The sequence below is a fragment of the Bacillus rossius genome, chromosome 2 (genome assembly GCF_032445375.1).
Source record: "Bacillus rossius redtenbacheri isolate Brsri chromosome 2, Brsri_v3, whole genome shotgun sequence".
Classification (NCBI taxonomy): Eukaryota; Metazoa; Arthropoda; class Insecta; order Phasmatodea; family Bacillidae; genus Bacillus; species Bacillus rossius.
This window is the reverse complement of record NC_086331.1, coordinates 14,878,475-14,903,830: the sequence shown is the minus strand read 5'-3', so window position 1 is coordinate 14,903,830 and position 25,356 is coordinate 14,878,475. Positions and strand designations below refer to the sequence as shown.

Below are 25,356 nucleotides of genomic sequence, written 5' to 3'. Positions count from 1 at the left end.
AATGCCAAAGGCTTCAAAAGTCCATAATGAGGCTTAAGAATCCAAATCTACAGCCTCCCTAAGCCTCTTAGATCATGACATTGAAAATGAGGATGACATGGCAGCTATTTTGAATTTTGAGGTAACTGTTGCGCCCGCCATCTTGAAAATCCGTAATTTTTATGCTAGAAAATCGGGAAAAATTTGAAAATTTATAAAAAAACTACTTAATAAAATTGTAATAGAAATTATTTAAACAAAACCGTTGCACATATCGTTATGGTCGCCATCTTGGATTCTATTAATGTTACATGTTTCTTTATTCCTGTCATCTTGGATGTGAATAATGTAATCGTTGCACTTTTTGTTACGCCCACCATCTGGGATTTAGAACGCTGCAATTATTGTTACAGTCGCCAACTTGAAAAACCGTAATTTTTATGCTATAAATTCGGAAAGAAATCTAAAATTTATAAAAAAATTTAATTTATTAATCAACATTTAATAAGTTATTATTTTTAAATACACTTACGTCATTGAGTCCTAGTTTCGAATCCGGTGAGGACAAAAATAAAAAAATTGGCGACAGATCCTTCCTTTAAAGAAGCTGCCAACAGACTGACCTCACACCACTAATGCTAAGGCAGGGGCGAATATTCCATGGAACCAAGGGAACAATTGGTTCCCTACTGCTGACAAATAAATAAAATAAATATATTACTACTTGTCTACTATCGTAAATAATTCAACTTGCATTTTTTGAACAGGTCGCCGTAACACTTTGTGTAGGCGCGTTCGCGCGTAGAACCTCTTCAGCTATAGCTTTATCTCTCTCACGTCTCTCTTTCTCTCTCTGCCTTCCCCACTCCATCATCCAATCACCCCCCCCCCCCCACCAAAATCAACGGTAGCTTCCATGCCTTCTGCGCCTTCATTGGTGGCCGACTCCTTATCGGATCTCTCCCCCTTCGCCTTCGGGTGTTTACGTGAGCACTCGGCTTCGGCCGCCGACCTGGGGAACCAAGCCAGACAGCTGGTTCCATCGCGTGCCGTGTGGCGTATTCTCTAAAGAAATTGTGTGCTTCGCGTTGCGTAAAATAACTCACCTGGCAGCCTGAAAGCAGATTTACTGCGGTAAAAATACGTACTTTATAATACTTCATTACGTCCCAAGTTTTTGGTGAAGAGTTTCGTCAAATTCAAAAGTGGCCGCATAGCTACAGCATTGCGGTAGGCTTGGCCAAGGGAACCAACAGTCTATTCTGCGGGCCCTGGCTATGGAGGGGATTTTAAGGGGTGTGCGGAGGGGCGAAGCTGTCGCAGGAGGGGAGGGAGCGGCAGGAAACAGACGCGCTTGTGACTGCGTGGTAGAAAATTTACTTGTTTCATCTTTTTGTGCTAAAAGTTTTGAACAAAAACGAGTTTTAATTTTGCAAGGTAGACCCACGCCAGATATGTCGTGTATGGTAATAAATGCTAAATCAAGCGGTGTGCAGTGCAAAAGACACTTCAAATCTAATTTTTACAGTTCGCACAAATGGCTTACTGCTTGTAAACAAACTTTAAAAGTTTAATGTTTACTAATGAGAAAGTAGTTTGGAATAAGAACGGTTTTAGTGACATGAACAATTTTCATAAAGCAGCTCAGAGACATGAACTCTCGCAGACACATTTATCGGCCGTCTGTAAGCTAAAGATGTTTGGATTCAGTCGTGTTGATCTGGATCTAAACGAACAACTCCGCGCTGATGTCAAAAAACACAATGAGGTTGTGGACCGAAACAGAGAAGTTTTGAAACGTTTGATTGATGTCACTATGTTTCTCGGGCGACAAGAGCTTGCGTTTCGAGGTCACGATGAAAAAGAATGTTCCTCAAACCGCGGTAATTGCATAGAATTAGTGCAATTGTTAAGCAGTTACGATTCAGTATTAGCCTGACATTTGGAAACTTCTAAGGTTTTCACAGGTTTGTCTAGTAACATACAAAATGATATAATAGAAAGTATTGCCGAAGCGATTGTAACGGAAATTAAAACACAAGTTAGTCAAACTCCTTTTGTAGCACTAATCCTTGACGAAACGTCTGATGTTGCCAACATGTCGCAGCTTGCATCTGTACTGCGGTATGTAACGAACGAGGGTAACATCGAAGAGAGATTTCTCGGTTTTACAAACGTTCTAACAGATCAGCAAAAGCACTGGCAGAGCACGTTTTTAAGTTAGTAGATGAGTATAAATGTGGCGAAAAATTGGTATCTCAAACATACGATGGAGCTGCTGTTATGGCTGGTCATCTGAATGGGCTACAAAAATTAGTGAGAGAAAAATATGATAATGCTATATTCATACATTGTTGTGCGCATAGACTTAATCTTGTGCTTTCGCAATCACTCAACAACATTACTGATTGTAAGATATTTTTCAAAACATTAAGTGGGTTTGCCTCATTCTTCTCTCATTCTACCAAACGAAAACAGGCATTAGACAAATTTGTGAGCAAACGATTTCCCAAAGTATGTCCTACAAGGTGGAATTATAATTCCCGCTTAGTTCATACGATTTTTGAAAACAAATCAGATCTGATAAGCCTTTTCGAAAACATAACCGAAACCTACATTGCTGCGCGTGGCTTCCTAGCTGCATAAAAATAATACAATTTTAATTTTATGTTACATGTTTTTTCTGATTTATTTTCCATCACAGATGCATTGTTTCAGATTATTCAAGCAAAAACTTTCAACATTAGCTATTGCCTTCAAAAACTGAAATAAACAGAAAAATTAATTTCTGAGAAGAGAAATACATTCAGTTCAACAATTTGGTCCGCCTTCAAAGATGACCCTCCCACTAAGAAACGGCGTACATCTGAGGAAAATGATCCAGAAGCTAGCTACAGAAAACTGTATTTTGAAATTATTGATAATATTCTAGTACAGCTTGTTACACGATTCAGCTCACTCGAAAATTTGAAGTTCGTGGGTCTAATGGATCCAAATAAAAACGAGGGAAATGCAAAAATATTTCCCGAGGAAGCATTCGCCTCTTTAAAATCTTCTTATGGCAACTACTTCGATTTACCTCGTTTTAGGAGTGAATTAATTGCAAAATTCAGTTTAGCAGAGTTTAAATCAAAATCAATTTATGAGATACTGCAGGTATTGAGACAGTCGGGTTTAAGTGTTGACGGTTTTCCTGAGCTGTATAAATTGTGTTCGTTAGTAGCTAAAATTCCAGCAACAAGTGCATCTGTCGAGCGCTCGTTTACCTCACTGAAACGAATTAAGACCTACATCAGAAACGCCCAGAAACAAGAAAGACTGTCAAATCTTGGACTCATTTCAATTGAACATATATTATTGCTCTCCCTGAAACAAAGAAAAACTTTCTACAGTGATGTAATTGACAATTTTGTTCGCAAGACACGACGACTAGACTTGGTTTACAAATAACTAAGTAGCAGCCCACCTCAACAATTCCCCGGATGTGGATATTACCGGACAATATTGCTGGTCAGCAAGTTTACTCAAGATCTCCTGTATTCCCCGCTCTTGCATTCCAGTGCTGCTCCACCCCACCTCATTCACCTGCATCAGTTCTCAAGACCACAAATGTTAAGCGCTGCCCAAATCTCTCCACTCCACCAATAATTTATATAAGCTGACAGGATGGTAAGTAGGAAACTTCCTAAATTACAGAGCTTTCTTCAATATTTTAGTTTCAAAATTGTTATGTATGCACAGATTTGTTAACATTTTGGCAGTATATATATTGAGATTTTTAAGACTGACTTGTATGTATTTATTACTTAAGCGAAATAGCCTAACAAAACGACCACACATGCTCATGCTTGAAAGCGAGAGTTAAGATTATTAAATTCTGTGTGACTTTAACATGTATTGCATTTACTACCAAGATCATAATTTCGTGAATTTTGATATATGCATGTGATATGTTTCCGAACGTATCTTTCACTGTTTCACTGATTAAAAAATCTTGCTTCATGTAACGACGATTGCTTAAGTTTTAGTCATACCAGCTTTTTAATTTTCTTATAATATAGGAAATGTTGAATTAACATTTTGTTTTTGTAGATAAACTCTTAGGCCTGGCTTTCATTGACACTTAAAATTGTTTTGCTGCGGAAGCCGCCTTATTAGTCGAGACAACAAAAGAAAAATAGATGAAAAACATACTAATAGACCCATTGGTGGTGAACGGGAGGTGGGAGGGCTGTTTAAAGGTACAATTCATCGCTTTTGCTTAAGTATTTTCCAAACTATGAGTTTTAGCAAAAAAAAAAATTTTTTGATACAAAATTAAAGAACATAAAATTTCCTACAAAAGAGATACGTTAAACCGCTTAAATAGCACCAATTTGCACCTTAAAATCAAATTTTTTCCGGGAAGGACCCCCGGACCACCCACCTTAATAGGGGGTGACAGTGAACATACTTGGTTCCCCCACTTTGAAATTCACCCTTCGCCACTGTGCTAAGGTATATATATCGCCAGCTAGTATGATGTAATGTCCGCCATGTTGTTTTCGTCTGCTAGAGTGCGCTAGAGTGCAGTAATTATTTATTATTACTGTGGCACCCGCCACCTTGAAATTGGGATGCCATCTTGGAAAGTCATAATTATTCAGCTATGAATAAGGGAATAATTCCCAAAATCATTAAAAAAAATCACTCATTGATTGACTGATTGATAGATCGAATTCTGCCCTTGGTTCGATTCCTGTGTCATGCATTAATAATTAATTTTATGTAAAAAAATAACAATTTCAATAAGTTATGTTCAAAATCCTAACAGAGGCTTAAAATATTCATATACCAGCCTCCAGTAAGCAATTATGACCACCATTTTGAAATTATGCAATAATTAACCTAGAAATTTGAGATAAATTCCAAAAATTCATTTTAAAAACCTGCAATTAAATTACTGATTGAATCGACTGATTCCTGACATTGGTTCAATACTTAGTCAATGCAAAAAAAATATTTAAATAAATAACACTTAAATGTAACATAAAAGTGACAGGTTCGAAAAAAAACTTTCTTACAAATACAATTTATTACATAGATCCTATACTACTACAGGAACACTTGATAAACTTAGCAATCTTATAAACATTTAGTTCTGCATTGGATTGAATTGACTAATTCTTAACTTTAATCGATTTACTGAAGACAGAGACCAGCCAGATCCTTTGCCTACAAAGTCTTTTTGTTCCCGACAGAGTTTAGCGATGCTATGTTTAACAGACTGCTTCACATTTTTAAAAGTGTAAATTGTAGCAGCCTATGTCTTGGAAGCGCACTATTTCTCCTTGTCTTCGAACTAGAGTCCCGGAAATTTCGCTGATTCCTCTGGCCTCAGGATAGAATTCAAAGTTATAGGTGTGCTCGACCCATGGTTACTTTCCCATTGGTTGATTTCTTAGCGAGAACATTTTTATCCTTGTTACTTGGCACTACCTGATTCGCTTACTTCTCTCCTAGCTGGACATCGTTGGCTCACGTTCGTAGAGGGGCGTGTCCAGATAACTGCGGTCCAATCATGAACACAGAGCGACAGTGTGGAGGTTTGCATTCTAGCTTGCGACTAAATGAATCCGCGAAATTTCCGTGGCTCTACTTCGAACGGATACTGTTTACCACAGACGCAGTCCAACCACAAGTTATATTCTAAATGTCCGTATGTAGCTACTTAATCAGTAAGCTGATTAATAATGTTCTGCTGATATCGTCAAGAAAAGTACAAATATCTTTCAACTCACTAAACGTATTTAGATAAAAGTAGTGTTTCAAAATTCCACGAAATGCGGATTGCGCCAAGTGGAATCCGTAATAATTTACCTGTAATGTACCGAGCACAGTCTTGGGTTTAGTTTCATGTCCAGGCGTCATCGCAATCAGTTGCTGCCCATCTGCTTGTATGCTAGTACGCATACGAGTCCCCAACCGAAACCGAGGAGTTGAAATGTCTGCAGGTAGTTCCAGGGGCGCAACCCCCGCTTCAATAGGGGGGATCGATGATTCTTTATAAAAAGGTATATTGCCCCCCCCCCCCTTTGGAAATTTAGTTGTTGCGTCCCTGGGTAGTTCCACAGTAGGCACACGGACTTCACCTTTACAGTTTTTCGCATGACGTCTTAAATTGTCAGTACGAGTAAACCAAACATGGCACTTATCGCAGCGAAACTTCGTACGAGACGGTTTCTTCATGCATTTACTCCGCTCATGTCTTCCTGCATCGTTGGCAAATGCAAACGAAATATCGCAGTAGTCGCAAGGATGCCTAGTTGACGAAGACGATCCTTTCAAGGCCCAAACCGGATACTGGTGTTGCTGCAGTTGTACCAATTCCCGGTGTACTCTTAATCGAATCAATTAATCGCTGTTGCAGAGAAATGTTTGCTATTTGACGCGCAGCAGGACCTCTGCATGTCTTCAAGTGTCTTGGATGTAAATCGATTTTATCGATCAGTATATTAATTTCTGATTTGATTGATGATTTTTGGAATTGCTTCATTATTTCTAGTTAAATAATTACAGATTTCAAAATGGCGGCCCAGATGGCCAACAAGATGGCGGAAGTTATGATAGTGAATACTACTGCACTCTTACGAGTAAAATTGAAACTAATATGGCGGCATGGCAATCTAGCAGACAATGTGTGTACTAGCGCTCCTAGTATCGATTACTGAAAACAATATGGCGGATCCGAGTTGGCTGCCATGGCACCATACTGATCAGTATAATATCTGGTTTGGTAGAACAATATATGTTAAGTGGAAACATTTTTGGAAATTTCGCTGTTTATTTTCACATGTACTTTCGCCGAGAATTGAACCAAGGACTCTGAAATGTATGACGTAATTGCCTTTTTTTAAAGTATTTCAGTAACTTTATCTGGAATGTTAATATTTTATGGGGATTTTTTAATTGATATTTTATTAAATTATGCTTTGTCTGGATCAAAACGAGAACTTCGAAAAGGATGGCGTATAAGCTTTTTAAAAAATTTATCATAAATGTATTAGATAATTTCTTCTTATTTTGAAAAATTTTACCAATATTATTGGATATTAATAACAGATTTCAAAAATTGCTGATAAACAAAATGGTGGACGTACATAATCAAAGATGGGCGCCGGGGTCCCGATCATAGGCAACGAGCAGAGGATACACCCTAACACGGCTGAATCATCTCGATTGGCAAGCCACAACTGAGTGAATCAAAAAGCCATTGACCCATAAGAATAACATTGTGGCTGATAATAATTTTCCTGTCTACACTATATATATATATATATATATATATATGCCACTTATTTTAAAAAAAACAATATAACATGAATTAGAATAAAATATGTAATGTTAGTTAAATGTGCGGATGTTTCCAGAGGAATATTTTACCCACATTTCCTTGTTATTATAAACTTACTTGTAAACAGTACACAAAAACGTAACTAGATTAAAAAATGAAACGTGTTGTACCATCGGTTTGGAATTGCCGACGAAAACTTCCTTGACGAACATGGCACCGACAGCGAAGCCAATGACGCTGGAAGTGTCGGCGACGCAGTACCTCCACGGCTCGTCGCCACCTTCCAGCCCCATCAAGACCTTGCGCAGACCCTTGTAGGCGTCCCTGAACGCCTGCGACATGTAGGCCGTCATACTCCTCACCATCTGCCACACCAGGTAGTTGTTCAGGATTCTGCAACACCAGGCACCTGGAACAGTTCAAGCACCTTCCAGTCCTATCAGCGCCTTTCGCAGACCCTTGTAGGTGTCCCTGAACGCCTGCGACAGGTAGGCCTTCATTCTATTCACCATCTGCCACACCAGGTAGTTGTTTAGGATTCTGCAACACCAGGCACCTGGAACAGTTCAAGCACCTTCCAGCCCCATCAAGACCTTGCGCAGGCCCTTGTAGGCGTCCCTGAACGCCTGCGACATGTAGGCCATCATACTCCTCACCATCTGCCACACCAGGTAGTTGTTCAGGATTCTGCAACACCAGGCACCTGGAACAGTTCAAGCACCTTCCAGTCCAATCAGCGCCTTTCGCAGACCCTTGTAGGTGTCCCTGAACGCCTGCGACAGGTAGGCCTTCATTCTATTCACCATCTGCCACACCAGGTAGTTGTTCAGGATTCTGCAACACCAGGCACCTGGAACAGTTCAAGCACCTTCCAGCCCCATCAAGACCTTGCGCAGACCCTTGTAGGCGTCCCTGAATGCCTGCGACATGTAGGCCATCATACTCCTCACCATCTGCCACACCAGGTAGTTGTTCAGGATTCTGCAACACCAGGCACCTGGAACAGTTCAAGCACCTTCCAGTCCTATCAGCGCCTTTCGCAGACCCTTGTAGGTGTCCCTGAACGCCTGCGACAGGTAGGCCTTCATTCTATTCACCATCTGCCACACCAGGTAGTTGTTTAGGATTCTGCAACACCAGGCACCTGGAACAGTTCAAGCACCTTCCAGCCCCATCAAGACCTTGCGCAGGCCCTTGTAGGCGTCCCTGAACGCCTGCGACATGTAGGCCATCATACTCCTCACCATCTGCCACACCAGGTAGTTGTTCAGGATTCTGCAACACCAGGCACCTGGAACAGTTCAAGCACCTTCCAGTCCAATCAGCGCCTTTCGCAGACCCTTGTAGGTGTCCCTGAACGCCTGCGACAGGTAGGCCTTCATTCTATTCACCATCTGCCACACCAGGTAGTTGTTCAGGATTCTGCAACACCAGGCACCTGGAACAGTTCAAGCACCTTCCAGCCCCATCAAGACCTTGCGCAGACCCTTGTAGGCGTCCCTGAATGCCTGCGACATGTAGGCCATCATACTCCTCACCATCTGCCACACCAGGTAGTTGTTCAGGATTCTGCAACACCAGGCACCTGGAACAGTTCAAGCACCTTCCAGTCCTATCAGCGCCTTTCGCAGACCCTTGTAGGTGTCCCTGAACGCCTGCGACAGGTAGGCCTTCATTCTATTCACCATCTGCCACACCAGGTAGTTGTTCAGGATTCTGCAACACCAGGCACCTGGAACAGTTCAAGCACCTTCCAGTCCTATCGGCGCGTTTCGCAGACCTTTGTAGGAGTCCCTGAATGCCTGCGACATGTAGGCCGTCATGCTCTTCACCATCTGCCACACCAGGTAGTTGTTCAGGATTCTGCAACACCAGGCACCTGGAACAGTTCAAGCACCTTCCAGTCATATCAGCGCCTTTCGCAGACCCTTGTAGGAGTCCCTGAACACCTGCGACAGGTAGGCCTTCATTCTATTCACCATCTGCCACACCCGATAGTTGTTCAGGATTTTGCAACACCAGGCACCTGGAACAGTTAAAGCACCTTCCAGTCCTATGAGCGCCTTTCGCAGACCTTTGTAGGAGTCCCTGAACGACTGCGACATGTAGGCCTTCATTCTATTCACCATCTGCCACACCGAGTAGTTGTTCAGGATTCTGCAACACCAGGCACCTGGAACAGTTAAAGCACCTTCCAGTTCTATGAGCGCCTATCGCAGACCCTTGACGGAGTCCCTGAACGCCTGCGACATGTAGGTCGTCATGGTCCTCACCATCAGCCACACCAGGTAGTTGTTCAGGATTCTGCAGCACCAGGTACCAGGTCAAGCACCTTCCAACCCTATGAGGGCCTTTCGCAGACCCTTGTAGGAGTCCCTGAATGCCTGCGACCTGTAGGCCGTCATGCTCTTCACCATCTGCCACACCAGGTAGTTAGTTTTTCAGGATTCTGCAAACACCAGGCACCTGGAACAGTTCAAGCACCTTCCAGTTCTATGAGCACCATTCGCAGACCCTTGAAGGAGTCCCTGAACGCCTGCGACATGTAGGCCGTCATGCTCTTCACCATCTGCCACACCAGGTAGTTAGTTTTTCAGGATTCTGCAAACACCAGGCACCTGGAACAGTTCAAGCACCTTCCAGTTCTATGAGCACCATTCGCAGACCCTTGAAAGAGTCCCTGAACGCCTGCGACATGTAGGCCGTCATGCTCTTCACCATCTGCCACACCAGGTAGTTAGTTTTTCAGGATTCTGCAAACACCAGGCACCTGGAACAGTTCAAGCACCTTCCAGTTCTATGAGCACCATTCGCAGACCCTTGAAAGAGTCCCTGAACGCCTGCGACATGTAGGCCGTCATGCTCCTCACCATCAGCCACACCAGGTAGTTGTTCAGGATTCTGCAGCACCAGGTACTGTTAAAGCACCTTCCAGCCCTATGAGGGCCTCAAGCAGTCCCTTGTAGGCGTTACAGAATGCCTGCGACCGGTAGTTTGGCTTTTGGCGTATTTTAAATGTATTTAGTGTGTAGGAAATCTGAAGTTGTGTTTCCTATAAATGTTAGTTATACCTTAATAATTGCATGGTGAGGTATAGGCTAGTCGAGAGTCAAATTCCGGAAGGCAACACAACTTTTATTGGTATGATCAAAGGGACTTATCCAAAGGAGTAGTATATAAATTTGAGCCAGTAGGCTGTTGCCATTGCGTGGTGTTGGTGTCGGTGTCCGACATCTTGGATTGTAATGTCACGGCGGTGACCTTGGATGATCTTGACCTTGACCTTTGACCATTACCTTAAAAATTTATCAAAAATTGCCAAAAATTGCTCAAAATTTCCGAAAATTCGCCAAATTTTCCACTTTTTGCGAAACAATCTGTTCACTTAGTAGATTGCAATATGGTATTTCTGCATTATTAATTACTGCTTTATGACTGAAGGCCATTTGCAAGAGAAGCCATTGCCTTATTTAGCCAGGCCATTCAGGCTGTGTTTGCTTCTGCACAGAAGTGCTGTGATTCGTATGCTGACAGCGGGCATGCACCTGAAGGAAACTCAACCAATCATGAAACACAGACGATGATACAGTGTTTCAATACACAACTTGTCCTAAACCTTTTCGCGAAAAATCACTGGCCCTTTAAATGAATCACTGCGTCTTATAGGTAGGGACCTGAAAAATTCGCGGTTTCGCTGACCTTCAGGATAGTCTACACAGTCCTCTGTAAACTCGGGCCAATAACGCCAGTTCGTTGGCTGCTGACTTGTGAGTCGTCTCAACTGGTTTGCCCGAGATTAGTCACTTCTTCGGTTGAGGGTTTCCCATTGGCCCAGAGTCGCCCAGACGAACAGTGAGCCAATAGCAAGAGCAGCTTAAAGGTATATGTGTATGAATTTCAGACTATCGCGAAACGAATCTGCTAATTTTTTCGGTCTCTACTTGTTATAGGGTGCATGCTTCAGTCATCTTCATGATGAGTATTATAGTTAGGGACACCTGTATTTCGCGAATACATTTAGTGTCAAGGTATTTCACAAAATACTGTAGCTTTTCTCCTGTGGTTATTGGCTGAGGTCGGGGAGAGGTGTCGTCCCGCTCTTGACGGGGCCAATGAGAATGTGGTCACCGTACTGCTGCACCCTCACAATTTGCCATCATGACTTTTTGAAAAAGCTACATTGTTTTGTGAAATACCTTGACATGAAATGAAATCGCGAAATACAGGTGTCCCTAATTATAGTTTATTAACGGGACCGCCCACCCTTATCATTTATGTGTAGGCACAACATCAACAAACAATACTCTTACTTACATCTTGCCCTTGTCTGTACTGTTGTACTCCTTGATCAGGTGGCTAATATTGTGGAGGTATTCTGGAGCGTACACCACCACCGTTTCCTTCTCGCTGACTTTCCTCGGCTTGGATCGATGGCGCATGGCGTCGTTGAAATAATCACGCCAGTTCATCTGCAGAATGTCAAGAAAAATTTTAAGAAATGTTTATTTATGTATAAAAATTGAATATCAGTGTATTCTACATATAACAATATGAAAATATGACATTCGTGGATTCAATGTTTTGTTTCATCGACCATTAGCCTACGAAACAGAATGATACATGAAAATTTCAAGACAGACTGCTTTCACTGTCCGTGGAACTTTTAGCCAACTAACTTCGTTTGTTGCAAATGAATGGAACAGTTTCAGCAGCCGAACTAAGGACAAGCCTTAACATGACTGATACAATGACACGAACTTCGCACAATCGAGTTTGACGTTAGAAATTTCCCATAGCTAATAGGCAGGCTCATCGATTGTGGGGGAGGGGGCAGTGGTCAGATGGGTCAAACTACCCGAGCCTCGGGCTCCAAGCGGACCCGGTTGAGTTTCGATTCTTTCCTTCACCCCAATTTTAGGACGAAAAATACAAGTCTCTTGCTCACTGGAAACCTTACAAGTTATGCTAACTGTATGTTGATCACATTTACGCTCATGGCTGGTAATGTTTACGGTCGTTAATTATTTTAATTTGTGAGTTTATAAAAGTTGTACATCGAGTACCTAATGCGGAGGGAACCCAAAAAACTATTTCCCCCGGGTCCTTAATTTAAGACTTTAATATCTTCTTCACCTAAGGAAATCAACACCATTAATATAAATATTTTTTTTTGTTTCGAGAATTAGGCCTCCACTCGTGGGTTCAACCCTCTACTGAAGCTACACCAGTTAGGTACATTTTCCGTGTGTAAAGTAGCCAAGCACGTGCAGGAAGTGCGACTCACAAACGGGGCCAGTTCTTGAAGAGCGCTGATGGACATGTTGTGGTAGTTCTTCTCGTCGTCCCTCCGGTCCTCGAGAGGAGTCGTCAGCTTGGCCAGCTCCGTCTCGAAGTCGATCACGTCCTGCATCTGCTTGCGAGTCGAGTTCTCCTCGCCGTTCAGCAGGACGCCGACCTGCGAGACCAGACCAGACCAGGCGTGGTTCGTAAACTACAATACGACGTCCTGAAACTACTTGTGAAACGAGTTATCATCGCCGTTCTACAGGACGCCGACCTGCGAGAGCAGACCAGATCGGCGTGGTTCGTAAACTACAGTACGACGTCCTGAAACTACTTGTGAAACGAGATATCATCGCCGTTCAACAGGACGCCCAACTGCGAGAGCAGACCAGACCAGGCGTGGTTCGTAAACTACAATAGGACGTCCTGAATCTACTTGTGAAACGAGTTCTCCTCGCCTTTCAACAGGACGCCCAACTGCGAGAGCAGACCAGACCAGGAGTGGTTCGTAAACTACAATACGACGTCCTGAAAATACTTGTGAAACGAGTTATCATCGCTGTTCAACAGGACGCCCAACTGCGAGAGCAGACCAGACCAGGCGTGGTTCGTAAACTACAATACGACGTCCTGAAACTACTTGTGAAACGAGTTATCATCGCCGTTCAACAGGACGCCGACCTGCGAGAGCAGACCAGACCAGGCGTGGTTCGTAAACTACAATACGACGTCCTGAATCTACTTGTGAAACGAGTTCTCCTCGCCTTTCAACTGGACGCCCAACTGCGAGAGCAGACCAGACCAGGAGTGGTTCGTAAACTATAATACGACGTCCTGAAAATACTTGTGAAACGAGTTATCATCGCTGTTCAACAGGACGCCCAACTGCGAGAGCAGACCAGACCAGGCGTGGTTCCTAAACTACAGTACGACGTCCTGAAACTACTTGTGAAACGAGTTATCATCGCCGTTCAACAGGACGCCCAACTGCGAGAGCAGACCAGACCAGGAGTGGTTCGTAAACTACAATACGACGTCCTGAAACTACTTGTGAAACGAGTTCTCCTCGCCTTTCAACAGGACGCCCAACTGCGAGAGCAGACCAGACCAGGCGTGGTTCGTAAACTACAATACGACGTCCTGAATCTACTTGTGAAACGAGTTCTCCTCGCCTTTCAACTGGACGCCCAACTGCGAGAGCAGACCAGACCAGGAGTGGTTCGTAAACTACAATACGACGTCCTGAAAATACTTGTAAAACGAGTTATCATCGCTGTTCAACGGGACGCCCAACTGCGAGAGCAGACCAGACCAGGCGTGGTTCGTAAACTACAATACGACGTCCTGAAACTACTTGTGAAACGAGTTATCATCGCCGTTCAACAGGACGCCCAACTGCGAGAGCAGACCAGACCAGGCGTGGTTCGTAAACTACAATACGACGTCCTGAAAATACTTGTGAAACGAGTTATCATCGCTGTTCAACAGGACGCCCAACTGCGAGAGCAGACCAGACCAGGCGTGGTTCGTAAACTACAATACGACGTCCTGATACTACTTGTGAAACGAGTTCTCCTCGCCTTTCAACAGGACGCCCAACTGCGAGAGCAGACCAGACCAGGAGTGGTTCGTAAACTACAATACGACGTCCTGAAAATACTTGTGAAACGAGTTATCATCGCTGTTCAACAGGACGCCCAACTGCGAGAGCAGACCAGACCAGGCGTGGTTCGTAAACTACAATACGACGTCCTGAAACTACTTGTGAAACGAGTTATCATCGCCGTTCAACAGGACGCCGACCTGCGAGAGCAGACCAGACCAGGCGTGGTTCGTAAACTACAATACGACGTCCTGAATCTACTTGTGAAACGAGTTCTCCTCGCCTTTCAACTGGACGCCCAACTGCGAGAGCAGACCAGACCAGGAGTGGTTCGTAAACTATAATACGACGTCCTGAAAATACTTGTGAAACGAGTTATCATCGCTGTTCAACAGGACGCCCAACTGCGAGAGCAGACCAGACCAGGCGTGGTTCCTAAACTACAGTACGACGTCCTGAAACTACTTGTGAAACGAGTTATCATCGCCGTTCAACAGGACGCCCAACTGCGAGAGCAGACCAGACCAGGAGTGGTTCGTAAACTACAATACGACGTCCTGAAACTACTTGTGAAACGAGTTCTCCTCGCCTTTCAACAGGACGCCCAACTGCGAGAGCAGACCAGACCAGGCGTGGTTCGTAAACTACAATACGACGTCCTGAATCTACTTGTGAAACGAGTTCTCCTCGCCTTTCAACTGGACGCCCAACTGCGAGAGCAGACCAGACCAGGAGTGGTTCGTAAACTACAATACGACGTCCTGAAAATACTTGTAAAACGAGTTATCATCGCTGTTCAACAGGACGCCCAACTGCGAGAGCAGACCAGACCAGGCGTGGTTCGTAAACTACAATACGACGTCCTGAAACTACTTGTGAAACGAGTTATCATCGCTGTTCAACAGGACGCCCAACTGCGAGAGCAGACCAGACCAGGCGTGGTTCGTAAACTACAATACGACGTCCTGAAAATACTTGTGAAACGAGTTATCATCGCTGTTCAACAGGACGCCCAACTGCGAGAGCAGACCAGACCAGGCGTGGTTCGTAAACTACAATACGACGTCCTGATACTACTTGTGAAACGAGTTCTCCTCGCCATTCAGCAGGACGCCCAACTGCGAGAGCAGACCAGACCAGGCGTGGTTCGTAAACTACAATACGACGTCCTGAAACTACTTGTAAAACGAGATATCATCGCTGTTCAACAGGACGCCCAACTGCGAGAGCAGACCAGACCAGGCGTGGTTTTTAAACTACAATACGACGTCCTGAATCTACTTGTGAAACGAGTTCTCCTCGCCGTTCAGCAGGACGCCCAACTGCGAGAGCAGACCAGACCAGGCGTGGTTCGTAAACTACAATACGACGTCCGGAAACTACTTGTGAAACGAGTTATCATCGCCGTTCAACAGGACGCCCAACTGCGAGAGCAGACCAGACCAGGCGTGGTTCGTAAACTACAATACGACGTCCTGAATCTACTTGTGAAACGAGTTATCATCGCCGTTCAACAGGACGCCCAACTGCGAGAGCAGACCAGACCAGGCGTGGTTCGTAAACTACAATACGACGTCCTGAATCTACTTGTAAAACGAGATATCATCGCCGTTCAACAGGACGCCGATTTGCCAGAGCAGACCAAACCAGGCGTGGTTCTTTAAAAACACTACGATGTCCTGAAACTACTAGTGAAACGTGTTATCATCGCCGTTCAACAGGACGCCGACCTGCGAGATCAGACAAGATCAGGCACGCTTAATACAGGGTTCGTAAACTACAATACGACGTCCTGAATCTACTTGTAAAACGAGATATCATCGCCGTTCAACAGGACGCCGATTTGCCAGAGCAGACCAAACCAGGCATGGTTCTTTAAAAACACTACGACGTCCTGAAACTACTTGTGAAACGAGTTATCATCGCCGTTCAACAGGACGCCCAACTGCGAGAGCAGACCAGACCAGGCGTGGTTCGTAAACTACAATACGACGTCCTGAAAATACTTGTGAAACGAGTTATCATCGCTGTTCAACAGGACGCCCAACTGCGAGAGCAGACCAGACCAGGCGTGGTTCGTAAACTACAATACGACGTCCTGATACTACTTGTGAAACGAGTTCTCCTCGCCATTCAGCAGGACGCCCAACTGCGAGAGCAGACCAGACCAGGCGTGGTTCGTAAACTACAATACGACGTCCTGAAACTACTTGTGAAACGAGATATCATCGCTGTTCAACAGGACGCCCAACTGCGAGAGCAGACCAGACCAGGCGTGGTTCGTAAACTACAATACGACGTCCTGAATCTACTTGTGAAACGAGTTCTCCTCGCCGTTCAGCAGGACGCCCAACTGCGAGAGCAGACCAGACCAGGCGTGGTTCGTAAACTACAGTACGACGTCCTGAAACTACTTGTGAAACGAGTTATCATCGCCGTTCAACAGGACGCCCAACTGCGAGAGCAGACCAGACCAGGCGTGGTTCGTAAACTACAATACGACGTCCTGAATCTACTTGTGAAACGAGTTATCATCGCCGTTCAACAGGACGCCCAACTGCGAGAGCAGACCAGACCAGGCGTGGTTCGTAAACTACAATACGACGTCCTGAATCTACTTGTAAAACGAGATATCATCGCCGTTCAACAGGACGCCGATTTGCCAGAGCAGACCAAACCAGGCGTGGTTCTTTAAAAACACTACGACGTCCTGAAACTACTAGTGAAACGTGTTATCATCGCCGTTCAACAGGACGCCGACCTGCGAGATCAGACAAGATCAGGCACGCTTAATACAGGGTTCGTAAACTACAATACGACGTCCTGAATCTACTTGTAAAACGAGATATCATCGCCGTTCAACAGGACACCGATTTGCCAGAGCAGACCAAACCAGGCGTGGTTCTTTAAAAACACTACGACGTCCTGAAACTACTTGTGAAACGAGTTATCATCGCCGTTCAACAGGACGCCCAACTGCGAGAGCAGACCAGACCAGGCGTGGTTCGTAAACTACAATACGACGTCCTGAAAATACTTGTGAAACGAGTTATCATCGCTGTTCAACAGGACGCCCAACTGCGAGAGCAGACCAGACCAGGCGTGGTTCGTAAACTACAATACGACGTCCTGATACTACTTGTGAAACGAGTTCTCCTCGCCATTCAGCAGGACGCCCAACTGCGAGAGCAGACCAGACCAGGCGTGGTTCGTAAACTACAATACGACGTCCTGAAACTACTTGTGAAACGAGATATCATCGCTGTTCAACAGGACGCCCAACTGCGAGAGCAGACCAGACCAGGCGTGGTTCGTAAACTACAATACGACGTCCTGAATCTACTTGTAAAACGAGATATCATCGCCGTTCAACAGGACGCCGATTTGCCAGAGCAGACCAAACCAGGCGTGGTTCTTTAAAAACACTACGACGTCCTGAAACTACTAGTGAAACGTGTTATCATCGCCGTTCAACAGGACGCCAACCTGCGAGATCAGACAAGATCAGGCACGCTTAATACAGGGTTCGTAAACTACACTGCGACGTCCTGAATCTACCTGTGAAACGAGTTCTCTTCACCATTTAGCAGAACCCGAACTGCGAGAGCAAAACAGGACCAGGCAGGTTTTAGGCAGGGTTTGTAAACTGTAAGCCCCTTCCGCCCTGGGACCGCCATGGGCACAGAATTGGATACGCCGTTTACTTAATCGGGGTAGCAGTTAGGGCCTCGGCTATGACGTGAGGCCGAGGCTATCCCAGCATCAGCACCACCAAGAACTCGCTAGCTGACCAGCATCGCCTCAGGCAGATTTTGTAAACTACGCTACGACATCCTGAACCTGCTTGCGTGTCGAGTTCTTCTCGCCGTTCTGCCAGAGTGGAACAGAACACACGGGCCTCAGGCAGGGTTCCTATTTTTACAAATATACCAACAATTTGTATCCACATTTTGTCTTGCTATAATGATAGTATGTCACGGCAAATCATTCGAGTACTACTCTGTAAAGAGAAATTTTGTAATTTTGCAAAGAGATTATTTAGAAACCTGTTTGCCGAAAAAAGTTTTTGTAGTCATATATACTGTCGTGTTTCAGAATTTTTTAATGCCATTTTACTAAAATTTTAGTGTGCCTTGGTGAGGACTCTAAGTAGACACTAGAATAAAAATGAAGGATAACAAATTTCTTTATTACCTTGGTCATGTAATCTAAATATGCAGTCAATATCTTTTTATTCATCGTCTTGTTTAGGTAGTTGTCCCTCGCAGGAAGCGTCAATCCTCCTTGGTCAATCTGAAATCATGTGCGACAGAAAAATTTTACTGACTTTGAGTGATACTCTAACAAACATTTCAGATAGCTAGAATTATGTATATTCAAACATGTGAAAAAAAAATTATGCTGTGTCAACAGAAAGAAATGAAACCTAATTCTATGAAAGAGAAAAGAGGTAAATTGTTTGAAACAATCATGTTTACCCATCCAGTTTAGCGGAGGATTATGACAAAAAGTTGAACAAGTTTATCAGGCCAATGATCTGAACTAACAGAGGGCCGTTTAACGTCCCTTGCTCGCATCCTCTCTCTCTCTCTCTCTCTCTCTCTCTCTCTCTCTCTTTCTTTAGTGTGATCTCATTGGTAGAGACCTGTAAAATTCGCGGATTCATTTCGCGATAGGATAGAGTCCAAATACTTTTGACATTATTTTGCTTCAGTGATTGGGCCACAGTTTATCTGAAGGACTCTGGGCCAATGAAAAATCTTTAACAAAAGAATTAGCGAGTCACGATCCTTCCAGTCAACAGGTGTTACGAGTCGGTAACCAATCAGCAGATGTAATTTGCACGAGTGCGTAGAGGATCATGGAGTCTATCCTTTAGGGATTTGAAATCGCGAATTTTACAGGTCTCTACTCATTGGTATTCTTCTACCCCTCTTTAAAGATTATTTAGGCTCGGAGCAAACATGGTGAGGTATGACTCTCAGACCACAGACCAACGACGGATAAAAACCGCGCTCTCAAGCTGTTAAGAAGAAACAATAGGACATACAACACTGAAGGGCATATTTGCCAATAGAACGGTAAAAAATAAATGTGTCGTGGCGGACGGCAGCTTGCGTGCTGATGTGGCTATAAACTCCCGAGGCAATTTGTACGGCGAAAGTCTAGAACGGAACTTTGTCCACACTCGAATAGGCCATGTCATCGGACCACGGGAAATTATACACCCCCTATGATCTAGACGCCAGTGTCAAACACGTATAAAAACATACATGCTGCGAGCTGGAAAAAACGTGGGAAGTGGCAGCAGCCAGCGGACACTTGACAACGACTTGACTATGCACTTGTTTGCAGGGCCGGACATACAGGGTGTTAAAAAGGTGAGTTCCTGGCCCGGGCGCTTGGTCAGAGGGCAGCAGGGTGGACTGGAAAATTTGTTATTGGGCCTTTAATATGTACGTATAGAATTCTCGTAATGCAACACTAAAAGTAAGTTTGGTTTCTGTACATCTATATAAATGAAAATGTGAATGTTCGTTCGTTCAGTATCTTAAAACTCCGAAAGTTCTTCACCGATTGCTTTGAAATTTTAACACAACGTTGCATTTAAATACGCGCGTATTTATATATGTGTCACACCTGTGACAGGTAAAAAGATAGATAAAAAGATAGGTAAGAAAATATATATAAATGAATGTTTGTGTGTTCGTCTTCTGTTTTGTAAAGGTAAAGATATCGATACGAAGATACAGACATAAAGCGCTAGAGATATATAAAAATAGAAAGATATAAACATTTACATAGAGAGATAGAGCGAGTGATATACAAAGATATATATAGAGATAAAAGACATATAGATAGGGAGATAGTTGAGATATAGATAGAAACATAGATAGGTACGTAGAGATATAGAGAGTTAGAGTGATATGGAGATATATGGATATAGATGTATATATAGAGATATAGAGAGATTTATATACTTATAGAGAGAAATATAGTAAAATTTATAGAGGGACAGATATAGAGAGATAGCGATGGACAGAGAGATAGAGAGAGATGCTTTGTAAATTACAAAAAAATTTAAAGGCTTAGCAACTCATGTCGGGGATTAGCAAGTTATTAAATAATTTTTTCAGTGTTGTAATCCTCCCAACATTGTAACACAATTTAAAAAATATGCTTATTATTTTTGAAATGTTAACAACTTAGCTCTCGGTAAACGGCATTTGGTAGGAGTAGTTACGTGAAAATGGAACGGAAGGAGTCGATGAATGGAAATGATACACAAAGATGGCGGACCCACGTGTAGCAACATAAACCCGTATATAGTCACTTTCGTAAAAATGAGGGGATATAACAACCGTATTTGTCTGCCAAATGTAACTGCCCTGGAATATATTTGGCCATAGTAAACAGTATTTTCACATTTTAAAATACCTTAGAAAACTGGCAATATACTAATTATAATTTATATTCTACTTATTCACTCTCCATAGTATTAGCAGCACAGCGGTAGAGAGCGCGCTTGTAAATCTCAAGGGACGTGGTTTAATTCCCGTCACTGGCAAAACTTATTTGCTTCCATTGAACCTTTAACACTGTATTATTGCTATTTATACAGTCCTGCGTGAAACATAATATACACTCAAACACTTTTGATTATAAGTTTTTGATAAAAATTTAACGAAACATTTTACAAATAATGTTCTTAAAGGCAAAAATATATAATACCTGATACGTTTATTACAGTTGGGCGATGGATTTAGCGGGGAGGGGGTTGTGGTTGTAAAGGCGCTTAGACTATATCACAATTTCTGCAAGTAAGTCCTAGGTCTGTTTCTGCATGCTTGGAAAAATATTGCTTTTTTTCACAAGTATCTGTTAATAAAAATGGCATGCTAGCACACTAGCATAATTGCACAATCGCATACTTGCATACTAGCATACATGCACACTCGCATACTTTCACACTTGCAGACATGCACACTTCTGTTCTCTCATACTTACATACTTGCATACAAACTTGCACATACGCATACTTGTACACGAGCATACTTGCAAAACTTAGATTACTTGCATACTTAAAAACTTGCATTGTTGCAAATTTCAATAAGTTGCATACTTTAACATTTTCACGCTCGCATACTTGCATACTTGCATGCTTGCATGCTTGTATACTAGTACACTTGTATATATGCACATATACATACATTCACACTTGTGCACTTGCATAAACTTGCACATTTCCACACTTGCACATTTCCACACTTGCATACTTGCGCACTTGCATATATGCACACTCGCATTGCTGCCTACTCTAGCACACAATGCCGGCGCAGGACACCTGGATGATGTTGCGGCTGGAGTTGCGGTCGTCGGCGCTCACGATCCACGTGAAGAGGCCGCCCATGTTGTAGGTGTTCTGCAGCACGTGCAGCGCCGACTGCAGGCTCCACGAGCTCACGTCGAACTTGCCCGACACGTTCCAGCCGCCCACCTTCTTGAGCAGCTCCAGCATGGGCCGCGCGCCCAGCGCCTCTATCGTGTCGTTGGCGTCCATGCACGACGCGTAGTAGTGCTTGGCCTTGCGCTCCGCGTCGCTCGCGAACTCGCTCTCGGGCCGCTCTGGTCAACAACAAGCACTCTCCTTGCTGAGCCTCGCGGGAACCACGGTCGCAAGAGGGAGACGACAGGGGAGAGGCACTTACATACTTGCACACTTGCATACTTGCATACTTGCATACTTGCATACTTACACACTTAAGCACTTACATACTTGCATACTTGCACACTTGCATACTTGCACACTCATATACTTGTATACTCACATACTTGCATACTCGCATACATGCATACTCGCATACTTGCATACTTGCATACTCACATACTCGCACACTTGCATACTCGCATACTTGCATACATGCATACTCACATACTTGCATACTCACATACTTGCATACTCGCATACATGCATACTCGCATACTTGCATACTTGCATACTTGCATACATACTTGCACACTCTAATACTTGCATACTTTACAATTGCACACTGCATACTTGCACACTTTCACAATTGCATATGTGCATGCTTGCACACTCGCATATTTGCCTACTTTGCACTGGCATACTTTCACACTTACATACTTGCACTCTTTTGAAAACTTGCATAATTGCATACTTTACACTTTAACACAGTATACTTGCACACAATCACACTCGCATACTTACACGCTTGTACACTTGTACACTTGCCTACTTTACACGTGCATACTTTCACACTTTCATACTTGCGCACTAGAATAATTTAGCACTCGCATACTTGCATATGTATATTTTTTTTAATCTCCGACCTCAGTCAAAGAGAATGTTTTCCTTTATATAATAATATAATAAGCAAGAAGTTTCACTTTTGTTGCACGTGGACTCCGCGCACACACACACACACACACACACACATTAATTTTTTATTTGTAAATGGAACAAAACTATTAACATAAATTTACAGATATTTGTAAATTTGTACATTCGTAAATTTGTACATTCGTAAATTTGTATTTCGCGAATACATTTCGTGTCAAGGTATTTCACAAACTACTGTAGCTTTTCTCCTGTGGTTATTGGTTGAGGTCGGTGAGAGGTGTGGTCCCGCTCTTGACAGGGCCAATGAGAATGTGGTCACCGTACTGCTGCACCCTCACAATTTGCCATTACTCTTAGAAAAATCTACAGTGTTTTGTGAAATACCTTCACATGAAATGAAATCGCGAAATACAGGTGTCCCTATTCATAGCACGTCGAATAACTCATGATCACTGATAAGGATCGTTTAGGTGCACAATCATTCTTAATATATGCTGCCATCAATTTTCAGATCTCTTTAAACGAGAGTTCCAAAAAAAATTGAGTTCTACACACACCTAGAACATTCTTGATGACAAGCTGGTTTTGTTGCTCCAACTTGCCGAAGGTTCCCCAAATGGACTTCTCGTACGGTATCGGGTTGTTCTTCACCCATCCCCCGCACGAGAACTCGTAGAAATCGTGGCAAGGATCAACATGCTGGTTGAGGGACTCCAGTATCGAAGACGCCACCATGACACATGGCAGGGTCAAGCAGAGATCTCCTGATGAACAAAAGGAAAGTAATTATCAACAAACAATAAAGAAACGAACATTTTTATAATTATTTTTTCTGCAGTAATACTCTTTCAAAATTTATTAAGTGTTTTGGCTTAAGACGAAACTGTTTTTCAGTTTCTTATTAATGTTTGCTCTTGGTTGACAGTTTTTTGGCTCATCCCAAAGGAATCCTGAGAAACAATACATCAATATTTTGTTACTGTGTTGTTTAGGTAAATGAATATTTATTAAAACTATGGTGGACTATGAAATCATATATGTAATATAATGTTTCTTGTTGCTGTTTTACTGACAAAGATATATCGTCCATGTACTGTAAATGTACCCAGTTTTGTATGTTCGTTTCTGCAAATGGTGTTCCACCATGTCGCAAGCCAGTTATGCTATTTTGGTGACTCGCAATTAACAGGGACGTTTTCGACGCCTTGCATTCATGATGACTCGGGCTCAAATCATGATCCATTCCGAATTCGGTTTCCTATTGTTTCTTGCGATCACTCCAGTCAAATTCCGCGATGGTTCCTTACTATAGGCTTCCTTGGCTTGTGTGACGTAGTCGATGTGACTTAAATAAATCCGCCACTAATCTCCAAACAATGAATGAGTAAATTAAAATAAGGTTTTGAAGTCTCGTCAACACCGGAGTTTTGGAGATGTTAAAGAATGTATAAATTAGAATGGAGCACTGATTTGAATGAATGGGCGTGGGAAACGGGAATTTGTCGAATAAACCAACAACAAATAGCAACTTCCGCCACGTTCCCTACGTGCAAAAAAAATCCGGGTTTGACCCTTCCAGGAAGGATGTATGGAGGGAACCCAAATTATTTGCCCACGAAATCCAAAAAACTTAAAAAAGGGTCCTAGGTGCTGCTATATCCAGATATGTTATAAGCATGGAATTTTCAGGATATGGCCTGCTGTGACGTAGTTTATGTGCCTTTTTCACACCACCATCGCCATATTGCAACACACATAACATTGCGTAAATGGTGTTTGACCATGCCTTATTATTGTAAATAGGCATGCATTAGAATTTTCGTCATTAAACACCGTCTCGTCCAAAAAATATGTTATCATTTAAAACCTTTTCCACAATGCAAACATAATACTATGGAAAAAATTTTGGATGACCCGAAAACACGCTAGACAAAAATGGCTTCAGGTAGTGTCCATGCATGTCTTGCATGGCCTCCCTCTGGTTATAAATTACAGATAACTTCATTACTGAAGATCAACCTGTTGCCTCAGTGGCAACAGCTTCTAGATGGTGATCCACGGTACAGGGTTATATTCCCGGGCCAGTCGGGAGATTTTCAAATCTTTGAAAGATTTCACTGAAGTTTATTTTCAGTTTACTACTCCGGCCAAGATTATTTCGTGGATTAATTTCACTCCAGGCTAGACTTAACTTGCCCATACAAAATCAAGCCTTTTTAAAGTGCTCATTGGTTTATTCCAATGTCAGGAGTATATGCTGAATTTCTTTACGAATGTTGGGTAGGATTGGGGGGGGGGGGAGCTGGTAGAACCTCTTTACCTGCTGTTTGCATTAAAATTATTTCCTTTTGTTAGTCGGAATTTTAGATTATTTTAGGATTTTTTAAGATTCTGGGGGATATGTAAGACTTCATCCGCCCCCCTGAGAACGCCCCTGAACAAGTTCACATACTTTGGAGGGTTACACGTGATTGGGGAGTTTCGGAAAAATTGCGCCTGCACTTAGAAAATTTGATAATTACCCCCTCACAAGAACAAAAACAGCGATCGATATATAATATAACTGCGCCCAGAGTAAAGCGATTTATTTGTCACATAAGACATTTTGGACTTTAACTAAACAAAATTTGAACTCATGCCATGTTACACATATCTGAGATTGACGATAGTCAAGTGATTTAACAATATTTTTTTATTTTGCTGTTTATAATGTTTGATAATTCCAACGTATGTAAAATCTATAGTAATTATTCTCACTTTAGAAGCTGGAGATGCCCTTTGAATGTAATATACAGA

At 43.0% G+C, this 25,356-nt stretch overlaps 1 protein-coding gene across 2 annotated transcripts in view; it reads right to left on the bottom strand.

The window, feature by feature from the left end:
* The window catches only part of LOC134529123 (endothelin-converting enzyme homolog), a 135,327-nt gene that overhangs the window by 36,000 nt on the left and 73,971 nt on the right, over positions 1-25,356 (bottom strand). For both annotated transcript variants that reach the window (XM_063362876.1, XM_063362877.1), the window contains exons 4-9: positions 23,118-23,324; positions 21,544-21,824; positions 18,393-18,491; positions 12,597-12,767; positions 11,627-11,781; positions 7,483-7,705 (exon numbers count right to left, since the gene is read on the bottom strand). In XM_063362876.1, coding sequence (XP_063218946.1) covers positions 7,483-7,705; positions 11,627-11,781; positions 12,597-12,767; positions 18,393-18,491; positions 21,544-21,824; positions 23,118-23,324 — 1,136 coding nt within the window. The remainder of the gene's footprint in view (positions 1-7,482; positions 7,706-11,626; positions 11,782-12,596; positions 12,768-18,392; positions 18,492-21,543; positions 21,825-23,117; positions 23,325-25,356) is intronic.